Source organism: Bubalus kerabau, chromosome 23 (genome assembly GCF_029407905.1).
Source record: "Bubalus kerabau isolate K-KA32 ecotype Philippines breed swamp buffalo chromosome 23, PCC_UOA_SB_1v2, whole genome shotgun sequence".
In the NCBI taxonomy this organism is placed as follows: Eukaryota; Metazoa; Chordata; class Mammalia; order Artiodactyla; family Bovidae; genus Bubalus; species Bubalus kerabau.
In genome coordinates, this window is record NC_073646.1 from 10,625,382 (window position 1) to 10,645,344 (window position 19,963).

At 47.1% G+C, this 19,963-nt stretch overlaps 1 protein-coding gene across 6 annotated transcripts in view; it reads left to right on the forward strand.

The window, feature by feature from the left end:
- CLEC16A (C-type lectin domain containing 16A) overlaps window positions 1-19,963 on the forward strand; it is a 231,838-nt gene that overhangs the window by 14,503 nt on the left and 197,372 nt on the right. For 5 of the 6 annotated variants that reach the window (XM_055562154.1, XM_055562155.1, XM_055562156.1 and 2 more), the window contains exons 3-4: window positions 6,310-6,443; window positions 16,648-16,796. In XM_055562154.1, the coding sequence (XP_055418129.1) occupies window positions 6,310-6,443; window positions 16,648-16,796 (283 nt within the window). The remainder of the gene's footprint in view (window positions 1-6,309; window positions 6,444-16,647; window positions 16,797-19,963) is intronic. The other variant, XM_055562157.1, reaches the window with a different exon arrangement.

Here is a 19,963-nt window from a genome sequence, read left to right on the forward strand (position 1 = left end):
TGGTGAACAGGCTTAGGCCTGCCTCAGTTTCCTCATCGTTAAGTGAGAGAGAGCAAGTTCCTTGCCCAGTGCCTGGTACAGAGTAGGCACTCAAGAAATATTAGCAAATGATCATTTTAGAAGGTGCCCCTACTGGATAATTAAGAAGCAAAGGCCGTAACCCATGAACTGCTTTCCCCAACAGACCTGTCCCAACGTCTGAACGCAGAAGGATTGGGGTCGTGACAACCATCAAACACAGATTTTATTTTTATATAAACTAATCTCAATTGGAACTATTGAGGCCACTTAGTAAAACCACTTAATACAAATACAGGTGTTCCCTTTCCAACCCAGCTTCCTTATTAGATATTCTGATTTTCTGGCTGGTTCTGTGTTTTCATCAGTGAGGTTTTCATCAGATGGAGCTACTTGTGGAAAATGCAAATTGTGTGAAATACAGACCTGTGACACTGCTTGGGTTCCCTAAGGAAAACCTGGGTAATAAACAGGTGTTGCTTGTAAGCAGGACGAGTTGCCTTTCAGGATCTGTGGGGACTTTACTGTTTGTTGGTTGCTTGGTATCTGTTTATGGAAATGAGAGAGACGCTTGGGCTAAAGATGAGAAATCGTGTCATCTTTACTCAGTTCAGTTCAGTTGCTCAGTCGTATCCGACTCTTTGCGACCTCATGGACTGCTGCACACCAGGGTCCTCTGTCCATCACCGGCTCCTGGAGCTTGCTCAAACTCATATCCATTGAGTCAGTGATGCCATCCAACCATCTCATCCTCTGTCATCCCCTTCTCCCTCCTTCAATCTTTTCCAGCATCAGGGTCTTTTCTAGTGAGTCAGTTCTTCACATCAGGTGGCCAGAGTATTGGAGTATCCAGCCTCAGCATCAGTCCTTCCAATGGATAGTTAGGACTGATCTCCTTTAGGATGGACTAGTTGGATCTCCTTGCTGTCCAAGGGACTCTCAAGAGTTTCCTCCAACACCACAGTTCAAAAGCATCAATTCTTTGGCGCTCAGCTTTCTTTATGGTCCAACTCTCACATCCATACATGACTACTGGAAAAAACCATAGCCTTGACTAGATGGACCTTTGTCAGCAAAGTCATGTCTCTACTTTTTAATATGCTGTCTAGGTTAGTCATAACTTTTCTTCCAAGGAGCAAGCGTCTTTTAATTTCATGGCTGCCAATTACCATCTGCAGTGATTTTGGAGCCCAAGAAAATAAAGTTTCTCCCTGTTTTCATGGTTTCCCCATTTATTTGCCATGAAGTGATAGGACTGGATGCCATGATCTTCGTTTTCTGAATGTTGAGTTTTAAGCCAGGTTTTTCACTCTCCTCTTTCACTTTCAGCAAGAGGCTCTTTAATTTCTCTTTGCTTTCTGCCATAAGGGTGGTGTCATCTGCATATCTGAGGTTATTGATGTGCATGGTGTACTCTGCATATAAGTTAAATAAGCCGGGTGACAATATACAGCCTTGATGTACCCCTTTCCCAATTTTGAACCAGTCCATTATTCCATGACCAGTTCTAACTGTTGCTTCTTGACCTGCATGCAGATTTCTCAGGAAGCAAGTGAGGTGGTCTGGTATTCCCATCTGTTTAAGAATTTTCCAGTTTGTTGTGATCCACTCAGTCAAAGGCTTTAGTATAGTCAGTAAAGCAGAAGCAGGTGTTTTTCTGGAATTCGCTTGCTTTTTCTGTGATCCATTGGATGTTGACAATTTGATCTCTGGTTCCTCTGCCTTTCCTAAAACCAGCTTGAGCATCTGGAACTTCTTGGTTCATGTACTGTTGAAGCCTGGCTTGGAGAATTTTGAGCATTACTTTACTAGCATATGCTAGCAGCTGCTGCTGCTAAGTCGCTTCAGTCGTGTCCGACTCTGTGCGACCCCGTGGACTGCAGCCTACCAGGCTCCTCCATCCATGGGATTTTCCAGGCAAGAGTACCGGAGTGGGGTGCCATTGCTTTCTCCTTACTAGCATATGAGATGAGTGCAATTGTGCGGTAGTTTGAACATTCTTTGACATTGCCTTTCTTTGGGATTGGAATGAAAATCGACCTTTTCCAGTCCTGTGGCCATTGCTGAGTTTTCCAAATTTGCTGGCATAGTAAGTGCAACACTTTCACAGCATCATCTTTTCGGATTTCAAATAGCTCAGCTGGAATTCCATCACCTCCAGTAGCTTTGTTCGTAGTGATGCTTCCTAATGCCCATTTGACTTTGCACTCTAGGATGTCTGGCTCTAGGTGAGTGATCATACCATCGTGGTTATCTGGGTCATTAAGATCTTTTTTGTATAGTTCTTCTGTGTTTTCTTGCCACCTCTTCTTAATATCTTCTACTTCTGTTAGGTCCATATTCTGTCCTTTATTGTGCTCAGCTTTGCATGAAATGTTCTCTTGGTATCTCTAATTTTCTTGAAGAGATCTCTAGTCTTTCCCATCCTATTGTTTCCTTCTATTTCTTTGCATTGATCACTTAGGAAGGCTTTCTTATCTCTCCTTGCTGTTCTTTGGAACTCTGCATTCAAATGGGCATATCTTCCCTTTTCTCCTTTGCCTTTCACTTCTCTTCTTTTCACAGCTATTTGTAAGGCCTCCTCAGACAACCATTTTGCCTTTTTGCATTTCTTTTTCTTGGGGATGGTTTTGATCACCACCTGTACAATGTTATGAATCTCTATCCATAGATCTTCAGGCACTCTTATCAGACTAATCCTTTGAATCTATTTGTCACTTCCACTGTATAATCGTAAGGGATTTAATTTAGGTCATACCTGAATGGTCTAGTGGTTTTCCCTACTTTCTTCAATAAGTAGTTCATGATCTGTATTGGCAGTAAGGAGTTCATGATCTGTAGGACAGTCAGCTCCAGGTCTTGTTTTTGCTGACTGCATAGAGCTTCTCTATCTTCCACGGCAAAGAATATAATTCATCTGATTTCAGTATTGACCATCTGGTGATGTCTATGTGTAGAGTCGTCTCTTGTGTTGTTGAAAGAGGGTGTTTTCTGTGACCAGGGCGTTCTGTTGGCAAAACTCTGTTAGCCTTTGCCCTGCTTCATTTTGCACTCCAAGGCCAAACTTGCAAGGTGTCTCGTGACTTCCTGCTTTTGCATTCCAGTCCCCTATGATGAAAAAAACATCTTTTTCTGGTGTTAGTTCTTGAAGGTCTTGTAGGTCCTCATAGAACTGTTCAGCTTCTTTGGCAGTTGTGATTGGGGCATAGACTTGGATTGCTGTGATAGTGAATGATTTGCCTTGGAAACGAACAGAGAGTCACCTGTACTAGAAGGGATTTTTTTAGTCCACTTGTCATCTTAGAGAAACTGCCGAGCTCTCAGAGGCCGTTATTCTTAAATCACTGCCCTGCAGAGGCCCCAAGAGAATTTGTTTTTAATCCATTTTAAAGTTTCTGGATAATTTTAGATTTTAGATTACACAGAAGGTTTCCATTTACCTCTCACCCTGTTCCCCTGTTAACATCATTTGTCAAAACACCACTATTATGTCAACTCCAGACTTGATTTGGAATCCACCAGTTTTTCCATTAACATCCTCTTTCTGCTCTGGGATCCCAATCCAGGTGCCACAGTGCACTTCCTTGTTATGTCTCCCCAGCGTCCTGTGGTCTGTGGCAATTGTTCAATTTTCTCTTGTTGTTTATGACCTTGATAGTCTTGAGAAGGACTGGCCAGCTGTCTTGTAGAATGTCCCCCAGTCTGGGTTTCTATGCTGTTTCTCTCCTGATGAGCCTGGAAGTTTTGGGGACGGGTGCTTCCTGGGGAAGTGCGCTTCCCCTCCCGGAATGTCATTGTTCCTGACAGCCACATGGTCCCTGGTGGGTTAACCGGATCACTTGGTGCAGCTGCTATCTGCCAGGGTTTTCTACCCCAAGGTTACTCTTTCCTCCTTCCCTACACTGGTCTCCAAAAGTGAGTCACTAAGTCCAGCTTCCTGGGGGTGTGGGAATTAAGCTCCACCTTCTCGAAGGAGGGCGAATCTATAGACGATATTTGAAATTCTTCTGCATAGCAGATTTGTCTCCTCTCCTCATTTATTTAATCTATCCAGTCATTTATTTATATACATCTCTTGATGATTTTGCAGGTTTGGTTCCAGGCCACCTCAATAAGGTGAATAGTGCAGTAAAGCGAGTCACGTGAATTTTTTTTGGTAGTCCCAGTGCATATAAGTTATGGTCACACTATTCTGTCGGAGAAGGCAATGGCACCCCACTCCAGTACTCTTGCCTGGAAACTCCCATGGACGGAGGAACCTGGTGGGCTGCAGTCCACGGGGTCACTAAGAGTCAGGCACGACTGAGCGATTTCACTTTCACTTTTCACTTTCCTGCATTGGAGAAGGAAATGGCAACCCACTCCAGTGTTCTTGCCTGGAGAATCCCAGGGACGGGGGAGCCTGGTGGGCTGCCGTCTGTGGGGTCACACAGAGTCGGACATGACTGAGGCAACTTAGCAGCAGCAACATTCTGTAGTCTGTCAAGGGTGCAGCAGCCTTGTGTCTGCAAAATCAGCATACATACCTCAATTAAGAAATAATGCTGTTGGGAAAATGGTGTCAACACACTTGCTCAACACAAGGTTTCAATTTGTAAAAAAACAGTATCTGCAAGGTTGGACTCATGAGTGTTTATTTTGTACTCTGGATGATAACCCAGCGCTCTGTGATTTATTTTGTGCTGGCGTTGTTCCGGCTTTGAGCACTGGGGGCTCTTTGAGGTCGCTTTCTGTGTCCCTGTGACACATCCCCGTCCTTTTGGATTTTTGAGCACTTCCTTACTTTCTGGTCCCCTGTGGTGCTCCAGGCTCATCTGGCATGTTCCCTGCCCCAGCCCTAGAATTAGCCACTTTCCCAAGGATCCCCTCACGCCTCTAGGGGGTTGTAAAAATCCAGGCACCCAAATTTCACACTAGACATATGGAATCTACCCCTGGACAAGATCTAGGTACAGGCATATTGACAAGTTCCCAAGCTGGTCATGGGGCTGCAGTGAACTTATGGGGTGACACTTGGCAGTCACAGCTTTATACAACCTGAAGCAAAGGAAGACACGACTCATCAAATGATGGAAATATTCTGGGGGTCATTGTGGATGGCATTTATTGGCACACAGACTCCCTTGGGAAAGAATTTAGGGTCCCTCTAAGGTCAGATTTATTGATTCATCTGCCCGTTCAGACAGAAAGTCTGCAGGCCCGAGCCAGTGCCAGGCCATGGTCCTGCCAGCAGGGTGCTGATGGTGGTGGGAAGAGAGAGGCCCCAAGACTGAGCCAACAACAGATCCACGAGATGGCTAGGACGTCCTGAGCGTCCTAGATGAGAGGTGACCTGGTCTCAGCTTGAATTGTTGTTGTTTAGTCACTAAGTCAGGCCTGACTCTTTGTAACCCCATGGATTGTAGCCCACCAGGCCCATCTGTCCATGGGATTTTCCAGACAGGCACACTGGAATGGGTAGCCATTCCCTTCTCCAGGGGATCTTCCTGACCCAGGGATTGAACCTGTGTCTCCTGCATTGGCAAGAAGATTCTTTACCAGTGAGGCACCAGGGAAGCCCCTTAGCTTAAATATGGAGAACATAACTAAAAACATTTTCTTCCTTTAAAGAAAGGCATTAGGGGATCTCCATTTCAAGATTAAAAGAGCCATTGTGTGCCCCCCAAAGTCAGTGGCCCCAGCCTGCATGCAGGCAAATAGTCTGTGCAGGAAGAGAAAGGCCTGGGGGCTGGCTGGTGTCCCATGACCACATCAGCACTTTCTCTTTCCTTTCAGTTCTCATTCCCTAGATATGGAAATGACCAACTTGCCAGCTGAGAAACCACCCAAACTCTTTGACTATTCAGCACCCTCATGCCCCTTTGCGGGGAATTATTCTGGTTCCTAGGTTGCTGGTGAGCACTCAGAGCTATGAAAGCTAAGGAAGGAGGCTTAGTGGGGAAAACTAAGCTTGTAAAATGTGGATGGAAAATGGCTGCTTGTTGGTTTTAGAAGCGTAGATAGATCACTGTGTCATCATTTAGTTGGGAAGGACCTTTCCCTCTCTGTCCGAAATCTGGAAGTTCACCGCTTCCCAGAATCAGCACTGTTCCCACATTCCAGGAAGAGAGTCTGAAAGGTTGCATTTCTCTGAGTGGAATACAGCGTCGTGGGAACTGGGTGTCTCAGAAGCCAAGCCCATGCGTGTGGTGTGGCATGGCTGCTCCGCAACATGTGCTGGGTGTGTAACCAGAGGATGACGCGCATTTCTACGTGTGGAAGACCACTGATGCTGTCCCCTTCTCTCCCCAGCTTCTTCCTGGAGAAGAACATGTTCGTTTTCTTCTTGAACATCCTGCGGCAGAAGTCGGGCCGCTACGTGTGCGTTCAGCTGCTGCAGACCCTAAACATCCTCTTTGAGAACATCAGTCACGAGACCTCACTTTGTAAGGACAGTCCTGACACTGGCCTCCACACCGCTGGGTGTCGCTACACGTTGTGTGCCGTGGTTTTCATGTTGCTTTGAGAATGTCTGTGCTCACCGTGTGTCTTGGTGTGCTTGGGCTGCCAGAGCGCGTGCCCCAGGCTGGGCGGCTCAGATGACAGAAATGTGTTTCTCACAGTGCTCGTGCTGGCAGTCCACGATCATGGCGCCGGGGCTGACTTCTGGGGAGGCCTGTCTTCCTGGTTTGCAGGGCCTCACTCTCTTTATGTCCTCACATGTTCTCTCCTCTGTGCAGGTGGAGAGAGGATTCTAATGTCTCTTCCTTTTCTTGTAAAGACACTAGTCTTCTTGGGTCAGGGCCCCACCCTCTGACCTCATGTGACCTTTACTTACCTCCTGAAAGCCTCTGTCTCCAGATGCAGTTCCTTTGGGGGTTAGGGTTTTAGCACATGAGTTTTGGGGGCACACAGTTCAGTCCCTAGTGCCATTTTTAATCCCTGCATGGTAGGGTGCTGTGCAGGGCTGAGAGAGGGCTCCCCTCTGCTGGGTGGTTCTGAGGGCATTTGCGTGTCTTCTTTATATCCTGTTATTAAAGAGCTTGGGTCACTGAGTAGACAGCCAACAGAATAAGCATTGGAAGCGGCAGGATGGGGAAGAACGTGGCCAGGGCGTGGCTTTGGCCCCTGCCTGCCTGCTTCAGCTGTACTGCCACACTGGTGAGGGTGACTTGGAGCCTCTGCCTGCCCTTGCCGAGCCCCGGGCTCGTCATCTGAAACAGCCACGCTGCGAGGCAGGTGCTGTCAGTGCCCTCTTTTTAATGCTCGGAGAGTTTGACTCGCTGGCCCCAGGTCACAGCTCTGGCAAGGCCGGAATCCAGAAGGGGTTTCAGCCCAGGCAGATTAAGTCAGTGGTCATCAGCTGGGGGTGACTGTACTCCAATGAACATTTGTCAGCGTCTGGAGACATTCCTGGGGAGCTGTGCTACTGGCCTCTGGGTAGAGGTCAGTGATGCTGTTAAAATCCTACAACATGCAGGACAGCCCCCCCCAATAAAGGAGTAGTTAGCCCAAAATGTCAACAGTGCCCAGGGTGTGAAACCCTGATTTAGCTCGTAATCCTCTGTACTTGATCAAAAGCTTTTTTATTCCAAGATAACTGCACCAAGCCTCAGGGCCTGCCTGCTGGAAGCAGGGAAGAGAAGACAAGTGATGGGATGCCTGTGTCACAGGCAGGCTCTTGGCCCCCAAGACAGGATTGAGAAAAGCTTCCAGTAAAAGAGGATGGCGGCATTTCCCCTGAGGAGGGACGAAGCAGGGGAGGAAAGAGCTTCTGGCTGATGGCCACTAGATGGCGCTGCCGTCCTGGGACGCGGCCACTGGATGGTGCTGCTGTCCCAGGAAGTGGCCACTAGATGGCACTGCTGTCCCAGGAGACTCCTGAGGCTTCCCCCATATGTGAATTGGCAAATGCGATTTGACTCACTCTCCCTGAGTGGTTTCCCTGTTAACAGCTTTGGTTACGCTGGATGTGAATTGCGGGCAGTTTCTGAAAACTCCGAGAGGGGAAGGCCCAGCTCCGTATTGCAAATCATGGACTGAGCGCCAAGCAAGTCCCAGGCCTGGTACTGCCAACATACGCCCCACGCCTATTCCAGGATGTTGACCCGCCGAGCGGCAGTTTCTGCCTCTCTGAAGTGGAGACAATCCGAATACCTGCAGATTGGAGTGGCTTGAGGATAAACGTGAGGGCGGGTGTGCGCAGCGTAGCGTGGGGTCTGGCAGATGGAAGTTTCCAGTTAAAGCTGGTTTTATCCTTAAAGCCAGTGTTCCCCCAAGTGGCTGTTCTCTGGTGGCCCAGCTGACCTCAGGGCTACGGGATTGAAGAGGGGGTTGGGGGCAATAGAAAATTCTGGGCTTTCTGGATCATACGGCCTCTCTTGCCTCAGGGCTAAAAAGGGTATTGTGCTGTAAGAAAACCCAGGCAGATGGTGCTGGCCCTGCAGGGAATTCACCAGAGCACTTTCATAAGCCCCACCAAGGCAGCAAAAAGTACTGTTTTTATAGAACTTGGATGTATGGGAGTGAGAAGGATGGGTGACTTTTGCTTTTAATTTTCTGATTATAGGAAGAAAATGTCTGCATTGTAAAACAACAACAAAAAGTCAAATGAAAAAGCTATAGAAAGCAGAAGTTCTGGAGAATTTCACCCCAACAGCTCAGTGTTAACCTCTATCGTTTTGCTGTCTGCTTCATTTTTTTTTTCCAAACTTAACTAGCGTATCTTAGATTTTCATGTTGTCCATTCATGCATCCCAGCCTTGTTTGGTTCAAGAGCCGCCTCTTTCTGGGCTGTAACTTACTTAACGTGACCGCGGGCATTTAGGTGGTTTCCGGGTTTTCGTTATTACAGGCAGCCATTTCACGGGTACACCTGTTGCCTGTGGGGTTTGGTGACCTAAGTGACAGCAGGCCCGAGAGACTGAGATTACTTAGAGACTCCTGGGTTTATTATAAAAGGATACCACAGAAAGCCGGCCACACAGCGAGGGCGTAGCAGAAAAATCCCAGTCGAATAATAGAGGCGCCTGCACCGCCCCCACCGTGGCCCCGCCACCCACGGAGTCCGGTCTGGAGGCCCGGAAAAGTCCCGCGGGGGATGCATGGGAGCACGGGGCTCTTCCAGCTTGGGGTGCAGCCGGGAGGCCGGAGGCCGCTCACCTCCAGCAGCCAGCACAGGCGTCTGTGTCTCTAGTGGCCTGGGAACCACTCAGCAGTCACAGCAGGGCCGACATCCCTTCTCCTGCTGGCCCATTCGGCCCTCACTGACCACAGCCGGCCAGACAGTAGAGTGAAACAGCCTTACTGGCTGCTCGTTGCAAGTGTGGATTCTGGGTGGGTAGGTCGTGGACTGTTCCAAGAACAGGATACTGTATAGCCAGAAGGAGACAAAGGGAGAGACATGCGTAACTGGGCCGTGGTGAGAGGCCACGCACCAGGCGGGGGCTTCCCGTGTGAGTCCACATACGCGGAGCTCAGGATCAGGCAGAACGAGTCTGCGGTGCCAGAAGTTAGGCTGAGTGGCTGTCTTGGGGACAGGGAACGGATGGAGCAGGGGTGTGAGTGTCTTTCAGGAGCTGGAAATGCACTGTCTGATCAATGTGGTGCTTACCTGTTGCATTTATTTGCAAAAATTCATTGTGCTGGACACCTAAAATGTGTGAGGTGTGTGTGTATGTGTACATGTATATATGCATATATATGTACACACAAGTATATATACACACATAAGTACAAGTACTTAAAATTCATATATATATACATTGCCACATATATCAAGCTATACACTTAGATTTGTGGCATATGTAACCTCATTTTTTAATAAGATATTGAATATAGTTCCCTGTGCTATACAGTGGGTCTTTGTTATTTATTTTATATGTAGTAATATTAGTATATTATAGGCAACCCTGGTGTCAGACAGTAAAGAATATGCCTGCAGTGAGGGAGACCTGGGTCTGATCCCTGGGTTGGGAAGATCCCCTGGAGGAGGGCGTGGCAACCCACTCCAGTGTTCTTGTCTGGAGAATCTGCTGGACAGAGGAGCCTGGTGGGCTACAGTCCATGGGGTCACAAAGAGTTGGACACAACTGAAGCAACTTAGCAGAATGTATATAGTATAAAATATATATTTATATAGTATAAAATATTATACATAAAATATATGTAGTATAAAATAAATATATGTTTATATATAGCCGTGTGTATCTATTGATCTCAAATTTCAAGTTTACCCCTGCCCTGCGTTTACCCTTTGGCAACCAGAAGTTTGTTGTTCGTGAGTTTGTTTCTATTTTGTAAATAAGTTCCTTTGTATCATTTTTTTTAAGATTCCACATAAAAGTGATATCACAGTATACTTGTCTTTGTCTGACTTACTTCACTTGGTGTGAAAATCTCTAGGTCCGTCCTTGTTGCTGTGAATGGTAGTATTTCATTTTTTTTGTGGCTAATATCCTTCTGTGTGTGTGTGTGTGTGTGTGTGTGTGTGTGTGTGACATCATCTTTATCCATTCATCTGTTGATGGACACCTGGATTGCTTCCACGTCTTGGCTGTTATAAATAGTACTGCTCTGAACACTGGGGTACGCATGTCTTTTCGAACTAGAGTTTTCATCTTTTCTGGATATATGACCAGGAGTGGAATTGATGGGTCATATTCTAGTTCTATTTTTGGTTTGTTAAGGAACCGCCATCGTGTTCTGCATCATGGCTGCACCAGTTTGCATTCCCACCAGCAGTGCAGGAGGGTTCCCTTTTCTCCACACTCTCTCCAGCGTTTATTATTTGTAGACTTTTTGGTGATTGCCATTCTGACCAGAATGAGGTGATGTGATATCACCTCTGACCAGAATGAGGTGATCAACTCATTGTAGTTTTGATGTTCATCTCTCTAATAATTAGCCCTGTTGAGCATCTGTCCTTGGCTGTTGGCCATCTGTGTGTCTTCTTTGGAGACATCTGTTTAGGTCTTCTCTCCCCATTTTTTGATTGGGTTGTTTGTATATTTTGGAAATTAAGCCCTTGTTGGTCACATCATTTGCAAATATTTCCTCCCATTCTGTAGTTTGTTTTTTCATTTTGCTTATGGATTCCTATGCTGTGTAAAAGCTTATAAATTTGATTGGGTCCCATTCGCTTATTTTTGTTTTTATTTCTATTGCTTTCGGAGACTGACCAAGAAAACATTGGTACGATTTGTGTCAGAGAATGTTTTGCCTCTCTTCTCTTCTAGGAGTTTTCTGATGTCATGAATTTAAGTCTTTAAGCCATTTTTGAATTTCTTTTTGTGTACGGTAAGAGGGTATGTTCTCACGTCATTTAGTTACATGTGGGTCTCTCGCTTTTGAACACTGCTTGCTGAAGAGACTGTCTTTATGTGATTGTATATTCTTGCCTCCTTTGTTGAAGATTAATCAATTGTAGGTGTGAGAGTTTACTTCTGGGACCTCTATTCTGGTCCATAAATCTGTCTGTTTTTGTGCCAATACCGCACTGCTTTGATGATTGTGACTTTGTAGTATTGTCTGAAATCTGGGAGGGTTATGCCTCTAGCTTTGTTCTTTTCCCTCAGGATTGCTGTGGCAGTTCTGGGTCTTTCATATAAATTTTAGGATTATTTTTTCTACTTCTGTGAAAGATGTCATGGGTAATTTGATAGGGATCACATTAAATCTATAGATCGCTTTGGGTAGTATGACCATTTTAACTATCTTAATTCTTCCAATCCATGAGCATGGGATATCTTCCCGTTTCTTTAAAGCATCTTCAGTTTCCTTTCTCAATGTTTTTTACTTTTCAGTGTGTATCTTTCACCTCCTTGATTGGGTTATTCCTAGGTATTTTTTTTTTTGACATGATTTTAAAAGGGATTATCTTTTTTCCTCTAACTTCCTGCTATTTCATTGTCAGTGTAAAGAAACGTGACAGATTCCTGTGTGCTAACCTTACATCCTGCCGCCTTCCTGAGTTCATTTCTCAGTCCTAATCGTTTTCTCGTGGAATCGGTGTGTGCGTGTGTGCTTAGTCATGTCCGACCCTTTGCAACCCTATGGACTGTAGGCCTTCAGGTTCCTCTGTCCATGGAATTTTCCAGGCAGGAGTACTGGAGTGGGTTGCCATTTCCTACTCCAAGGGATCTTCCCAACCCAGGGATCGAACCCACGTCTCTTGTGTCTCCTACATTGGTAGCTGAATTCTTTCCCACTGGCACCACCTTTATGGTTTTCTGTATAGAATATCATGTCATCTGCATGTAATGACAATTTTACCTCCGTCCTTCCACCTTCCAATTTGGATGCCTTTTATTTCCTTTTCTTGTCTGATTTTTATGACTAAGACTTCCAATACTATGTTGAATAAAAGTGGTAAGAGTGGGCATCATTGTCTTGTTACATAATTTAGTGGGAAGGCTTGCAGATTTTCATCACTGAGTATCATGTTGGCTGTGGGTTTGTCATAAATGACTTTTATTATGTTGAGATATGTTCCCTCTAGACCCACTTTGGTGAAAATTTTTATCGTGAATGAATGTTGAATTTTATCAAATGCTTTTTCTGTATCTATTGAGATGATCATGTGATTTTTGTCTTTCCTTTTGTTTATGTGGTATATCACACTGATTGATTTGCGTCATTGAGCCATGCTTGTGAACCTAGGATGAATCCAACTCAATCATGGTGTATTATCTTTTTTATCTGTTGTTGGATATGGTTTGCTAATATTTTGTTCAAAATTTTTGCATCTATATTCATCAAAGATACTGGCCTGTAATTTTCCTTTTTAGTAGTATCTTTGTCTGGTCTTGGTATCAGGGTCTTGGTGGCTCATAAAAGGACTGTGGAAGTGTTCCCTCCTCTACAGTCTTTTGGAAGAGTTGAGTTTTAAAAATTAATTTATTTACTGTTGGCTGTGCTGGGTCTTGGCTGTCGTGCTTGGGCTTTCGCTGACTGGAGCGCAGGCTTCTGATTGCGTTGGTGTGTCTTGCTGCCGAGGCTCTAGCGCATGCAGGCTTCAGCAGCTGCGACGCAGGGACTCAGTTGCCCTGTGGCACGTGGAATCTTCCCAGAGCAGGGATCAAACTGGTGTCGCCTGCATTGGCAGGCGGGTTCTTACCCACCGGATCACCAGGGAAGTCCTGAAAGAGTTTGAGAAGGGTCACTGTAAGTCCTTTTTATGTTTGGTAGAATTCCCCAGTGAAGCTATCTGGTTCTGGTCCTGGACTTTTGTTTGAAGGGAGTTTTTTCTTATTTTGAACTACAGATTCTATTTCCCTTCTAGTAACTAGTCTGTTCAAATTATCTATTTCTTTTTGATTCAGTTGTGGAGGGCTGTATGTTTCTAGAAACTTGTCCATTTCTTCTAGGTTGTCCATTTTGTTGGCATATGACCCTTTAGAGTATACTCTTGTGATTTTTTTTTCTTTTTGTGTTTCTGCAGTATCAATTGTTATTTCTTTTTTTTCATTTCTTATTTTGTTTATTGGGTTCTGTGTCTTTTCTTCCTGAGGAGCTTGGCCAGAGGTGTGTTGATTTTGTTTATCCTTTCAAAACACTAGCTCTTGGTTTTACTGATTTTTAAAATTGTTTTCTTAATTTTATTTATTTCCTCTCTGATTTTCACGATTTCTTTCCTTCTGCTGACTTTAGGTTTTGTTTGTTCTTCTTTTTCTATTTCTTTAGGTGTTAGCTTAGGTTGTTTTTCTTGAGATTTTCTTTTTTTGAGGAAGGCCCATATGGGCTTCCTTTGTGGCTCAGCTGGTGAAGAATCCGCCTGCAATGCAGGAGACCTGGGTTTGATCCCTGGGTTGGAAAGATCCCCTAGAGACGGGAACGGCTACCCACTCCACTATTCTGGCCTGGAGAATTCCATGGACTGTATAGTCTATGGGGTCTCAGAGTCGGACACGACTGAGTGACTTTGACTTTGACTTTCACTTGTATCACTTTAAACTTCCTTCTTAGAACTGCTTCTGCTGCACCCTGTAGATTCTGGGCCTCCCAGGTGGCACTAGTGGTAAAGAATCCGCCTGTCAATGCAGGAGGCGCAGGAGGTATGGGCTCCATCCCTGGCTCGGAAAGATCCCCTGGAGGGGGCACGGCAACCCACTCCCATGTTCTTGCCTGGAGAATCCCATGGACAGAAGAACTTGGCAGGTTACAGTCCCCAGGGTCACAAAGAGTTGGACACGACTGAAGAGACTCAGTATGCGTATTTTGTGTGGTTGTGCATAACCTCATTTTCATGCTTCAGTTCTTCAGTCACATCTGACTCTGTGACGCTATGGACTCGAGCATGGCCAGACTTACCTGTCCATGGAATTTTCCTCATTTTTAAACGTGTTAAAATTCTTAGGACCCCACTGCCTTTTCTCTTAGAGTGAGCCATAAGACTTACCTCAAGAGTTGTTATCACTGAGATTTTGAAAACTACAGACTTGGTGTCCTGCCTGCAGCGCCTTGGAGACCGTTCTGAGGCGACCCTGGCAGAGTGCCCTTGCTGCGACCCCTCTCTCATCCCGTGCTCCCGGATGACTCTTCTTGGTGTTCCAACCTTTTCAGTAATTCTCTGATTGGCCTAAGTTAGGTACCTCTTTGGCACCAAACAGCTTTCTGTTTTTTCTTTCTGTTTTTCCCCCGAGAACAGCAGTTGTGGCGACTGGTGGACTGGGGGTGGAGGTTCAGAGCCTCCGAGCCAGAGTGCGGAGGCGAAGCCTGGCAGCTCCTGCACAGAGGGCGCCTCTGTGCTCCTCCGGGTCCTCAGAGCTTTTCCTGTTTTACCTGCTTCCTCACGTGAGGAGGGTCTCGTTAATTCCTGCTTTCAGATGGGAAAGCTGGGGAGTGAGGAGCGTACACGTCCTGCCCAAGGTCACCCAGCTGGGAAGCCACTCAGGCAGTGTGGGTCCAAGTTTACCTTTGAAGCCAGTGCCTCTGAGGTGGCAGCATGATGGGGAAGCCCAGCGGGCCTTCTTAACACACGGAGCACTGGGCCCACCCAGAAATCTGAGTAGGTGGTCAGGGCCGGGGCCCAAGACTCCACAAGTCTTGATAAGCTCCAGGGAGGCCATGTTGCTGGTCCCACAACCAGAGGTAGAGAGGTGCCAGCCCGCTCTCCTGCCTCGCTGAGTCTGCCCGTATGCTGGTGTGAGTCTGCCCGTATGCTGGTGTGAGTCTGCCCGTATGCTGGTGTGGGTCTGCCCGTATGCTGGTATGGGTCTGCCCGTATGCTGGTATGGGTTGTGTCTGGCCTTTACCCATCTGTGGGGAGGCAGCCAGAATGGAAGGGCCGACGGTGGGCACGGCAGCACTAGCTTCGCAGGGTGTCTGGTGAGGACTCAGAGGACAACTTGTCTGGCCAGGGCCCAAGGCCAAGACTGCAGACTGCAGGCCCATGAGTGGCAGGGGTTCTGTAGACTGTTTTCGCTGGCAAGCACAGCTTCCAAAACTAGTGGATCTAGTGGCTGACATTTCAACTTCAAAGGTAACAGCATTAAGATCTGTATTTTCTAGCTTCCTTTGCACGGCTGGAAGCTCTCACCATGGGACGCTCTCTCCCAGCAGGGCCTGGGAGCTTAGCAGGATGGCCACTTCCTTGTGGATCCAGTGCCCCCAGGGCCTCGTTATCCAGTTTTCCTCCTTGGCCCCCATGTGAAATGAAACTCGCCCAGTCATGTCCGACTCTTTGCAACCCCATGGACTATACAGTCCATGGAATTCTCCAGGCCAGAATACTGGAGTGGGTAGCCTTTTGCTTCTCCAGGGGATCTTCCCAACCCAGGATTGAACCCAGATTTCCCACGTTGCAGGCAGATTCTTTACCAGCTGAGCCACCAGGGAAGCCCAAGAATACTGGAGTGGGTAGCCTATCCCTTTTCTAGCGGGTCTTCCCCACCCAGGAATCAAACTGGAGTCTCCTGCATTGCAGGTGGATTCTTTACCAGCTGAGCCACCAGGGAAGCCCCTGGCCCCCATGAGGGCATGGTATTAACACAGGACAGTGAACTGAAGTTTGGATTCCATTCCTGACTTACTGTCTCTCTGTCCTTGGGCAGATTAATTAACCTTAGTGTTTTTACTCACCTGCAAAACACGGCAAACAGGCCTACTCTGCAGGTTCACCGTCGTGGTGAGTGATGATGCAAAGCAGTCCGCCTGGTGCTGGCCCGGTCGTGGAGGCTGAGCCTCCAGGGGCCTCTATAAATCGTGTTGCCATGCGGAGCCTTCTGTGGCACTCAAGGGTGACATTGTGACTTTTGATGGCGAAATGGGGCCATCTTTCATAAGACATGGTGCAGCTGACCCTCGTCTGTGGGTGGTTTGTGAAACTGCCCACATACCACCTAGTCTGCCCTGCCACCGGCTCTCTCACTGAACTTTGCTAGCAAGGGAGGAAAATGCTCGAGGGTTCTTGTGTCTGGTGTGGGAGGCAGCCGTGTCCTGGGCTTTCTGGGGCCTCGCTCTTGAACTTTGTAGTGACTACGCATGGTGGCTGAGTTCTGTGCTGGTTAAAGTTTAAGCTGCTCCCTGTCAGCCTGACTGGTTCAAGTCCCTTCACGTGGTCATCTGCTTGTTCCTGGACTTTCTCTGCTTGTCTTTCCTCCAGTGTGAATTAATTAATCTTTTTCCTTTTCTTTTTTTTTCTCCCTCTAGATTATTTGCTCTCTAATAACTATGTAAATTCTATCATTGTCCACAAGTTCGACTTTTCTGATGAGGAGATTATGGCATATTACATATCGTTCCTGAAAACGCTTTCATTAAAACTCAACAACCACACGGTCCATTTCTTTTACAATGAGGTAAGTAGCTGCACAGAGGCATGTTTGTTTGGAAGCTAGCCAGTTCAAGCAGCGCCTTTGGCTTGGGTGACCTTGTGTCTGTTTACAAAGCACGTTTGCATTCACCATTTCCTGATTCACTATTTCATAGCAACACTGTTTGACCTTGGCATGGTTTTTTGTTTTTTTTTTATTGAACAAGTTACCTTTTCTGGTTTTAATGTAAAATTCAATTTGTGCTACCTGAGAGCATGATACTCTTGGTAGGGAGAAGTGCCCAGAAATTAACTTGGGATGTGTTCCTCTGTTGGCGAAAGAGTGATGACTGCAGTCAAACCCAGCTTCCCCACTTGCTGCTATGTGACCGCTTGCCGCTATGTGACCGCTTGCCGCTGTGACCGCTTGCCGCTATGTGACCGCTTGCCGCTGTGACCGCTTGCCGCTATGTGACCACTAGCTGCTATGTGACCTTACAGGGGTCTTAGTCCTCTGAGCCTCAATTTCTTCATCTGAGAAATGCTGATGATAGTTTCTACCTTGAAGGGTTTTCCAGGGGTTGAATTAAATGAGATGGTGTCTTCAAAGCAACTACTATGTACCTGACTCCCTAAAACTGTAGCCCTTGTCATTCCTTACTGTGGTATTCTTTGGGAGAATTACTAACAATTTAAATAAATGAGTTGCCATTGTTCTTACAATTAAGAGGAGCTTGAGCGATCAGGTCAATAAATCTCACATTCCAAAAAGTACAGATGCTGGCTTTCCTGGGACTAGCTCATCCTGTGGCTCGACCACTTCGTGAGCAACCCAGGCTTTTCCATTGTCCTGCTCTGCTGAGCTGGCATCTGTCTTCAGGCTCAAACCCCTCATGGTCTCAGGATAGCTGCAAAAGGTCCAGACACCACATACTCACTTGCCACTGCTGAAAAGCCTGGTGATATCATGTCCTTTCTTGTGCCCCCTTCTAACGTTCCCCAAACTTCTTTCCCAGAAGCCTCCCAGCAGACTTCCTTTCCCGCCTTGCTGGTCAGAATTCTGTCACATTTCTCTCACAGTGTGTCTGGTGTTGGGGAATGGCCTGGCAGGACGGTTCTGGCTCAGTGTCTCACAAGGCTGCAGTCATCCAAAGGCTGGATTAGGGTTGGGGAATCTGCTTCCAGGGTGGCTCGTCCACATGACTGACCATTCAGCGCTGGCTGTTGCTGGGAGGCCCCGGTTACACAGTCCCCTCCAGGGAGTTGCTTGGGCGTCCTCCTGGCGTGGCAGTTGGCTTCCCATAGAATAAATGATCCCAAGACATCAAGGCAAGCTGTAATGCCTTTCCTGATGGGGCCTCAGAAGCCACACACCGTCTCTTCCATTGTCTTCTTTAGGCCACCCAGGCCAGCCCTGACTCAGCGTGGAAGGAGGCACAGGGTGGGCCTCTAGGAGGTGAGGGTCATTGGGCCATCTTGGAGGCCAGCTGCCACACAGCCACGTGCTGTTTGTCCGGCAGGTGTCCTCTGATCGGTGGTCACATATGCTGCACAGCCTGTACTTGAAGTCAGACCACGGTCCCAGACATTTCTTCTGAGTTTGGGCAAAATCCACCCAGCTGTCTTCATAGGATGTGGCAACAGGCTTCTGCACTTTGATTTTTTTTGTCTATATTTGTAATGAGCAAAAACTGGCCTCTTGCTCACATATTGTTCCTGAAAACGACTTCATTAAAACTCAACAGCCACATGGTCCATTTCTTTTACAAGGGAAGGCCGCTCTTCCCTTTTACAAAAGGAAAGAATACTAGCTGCCAGCCACAAGGTGTGGGATGGTTTAGAAGATTAACATTGTGTGGCCCAGTGCCTGGTACCCAGTACATGCTCATTGAATGTGTTCAGAGACGAAAGGGGTGCTGTTTGCATTCTCCCAGAGGCTATCTTGGGCAGAAAGAAACCCACCTGTGAATTTTAGACCAGAGATGGGGGCAGGTTCTTCCCCAGTTCAGGTGCAGCTGGGCTTCTGTGTACCTGCTGGTGGCTGGGGGTGGGGTGGGGCGGGGAGGGCAGCATGCAGGGATTCTGGGGCCGTAGTGATGCTTCTGGAAGAATATCCAGCTGATCCCAGAGGAGTCATAAGAGCCTGATCTTTGAGGTGGACTTGGTTTCCGTTTCTGTGGGCTGGTGCAGTAGCTGCCACCTGTTAGGTGCACACCTGTGTCTAGTGCTCAAAGTCGCGTTGCCCTCATTAGACAGGTGTCACCTCACTGAAGGTCGCTGGTTCCGTCTTCCCTGCCTGGGGGTGCCCTCCAGTCTGATTGGGTGCCATGCGAAACACTGGCCAGAAGAGGGCAGCAGAGCACGTCATTTCATGCTCCAGCCCGGATCCTGTGCGCCTTTTCCTTAATTAAGGCTCCACTTCTCTGGTTCTGAATGGTTTTGATCTGTTCTCTGGTTTTGATCTGTTCTGATAACCCCTTTTTAATGGCAGGAGATTCCCAAGATCCTTCTCTTCCATGGTAATGTTTACACTTTTAGTGTTTCCAAATAAAGATATATATTAGCTAAAAGAGGATCTTGGAGAAGGAAATGGCAACCCACTCCAGTATTCTTGCCTAGAGAATCCCAGGGACAGAGGAGTCTGGTGGGCTGCCATGTATGGGGTCGCACAGAGTCGGACACAACTGAAGTGACTTAGCAGCAGTAGCAGCAAAAGAGAGTCTAAATGTAGTCAGACTTCGCATTTGCCTTTTATTAGTTGAAGCAGCATCTAATAACTGCATCTGAATTATCACCGAGTGCTCCTTAGGGATCGGGCAGCAGGGTATGCACTGTACCTGAAATAATCTCATTTAATCTTAGCAACCACGAAGTGGGAACTATTATCCTCATTTTACAAATGTAGAAACGGAGGCTTAGAGATACTTCATCACACAGCTAAGAGTGGTGGAACAGATCCTGAACCTAGGCCTGGCGTTGGCTGGACCCACTTCTGTTTCTTCCATGGTCTCACCGTCCCACCCCTCCGCACACTCCCTGCAGGGAGTGAACCACCGGCTTAAGGTTCACATGGGTGCTCTGTGTGTGTGTGTCTTTTATGAAGTCTCTGGTAGGATTCCTTGGTGACTTAGCTGGTAAAGTATCTGCCTGCAATGCAGGGGTTTGATTCCTGGGTCGGGAAGATCCACAGGAGAAAGAATAGGCCACCCACTC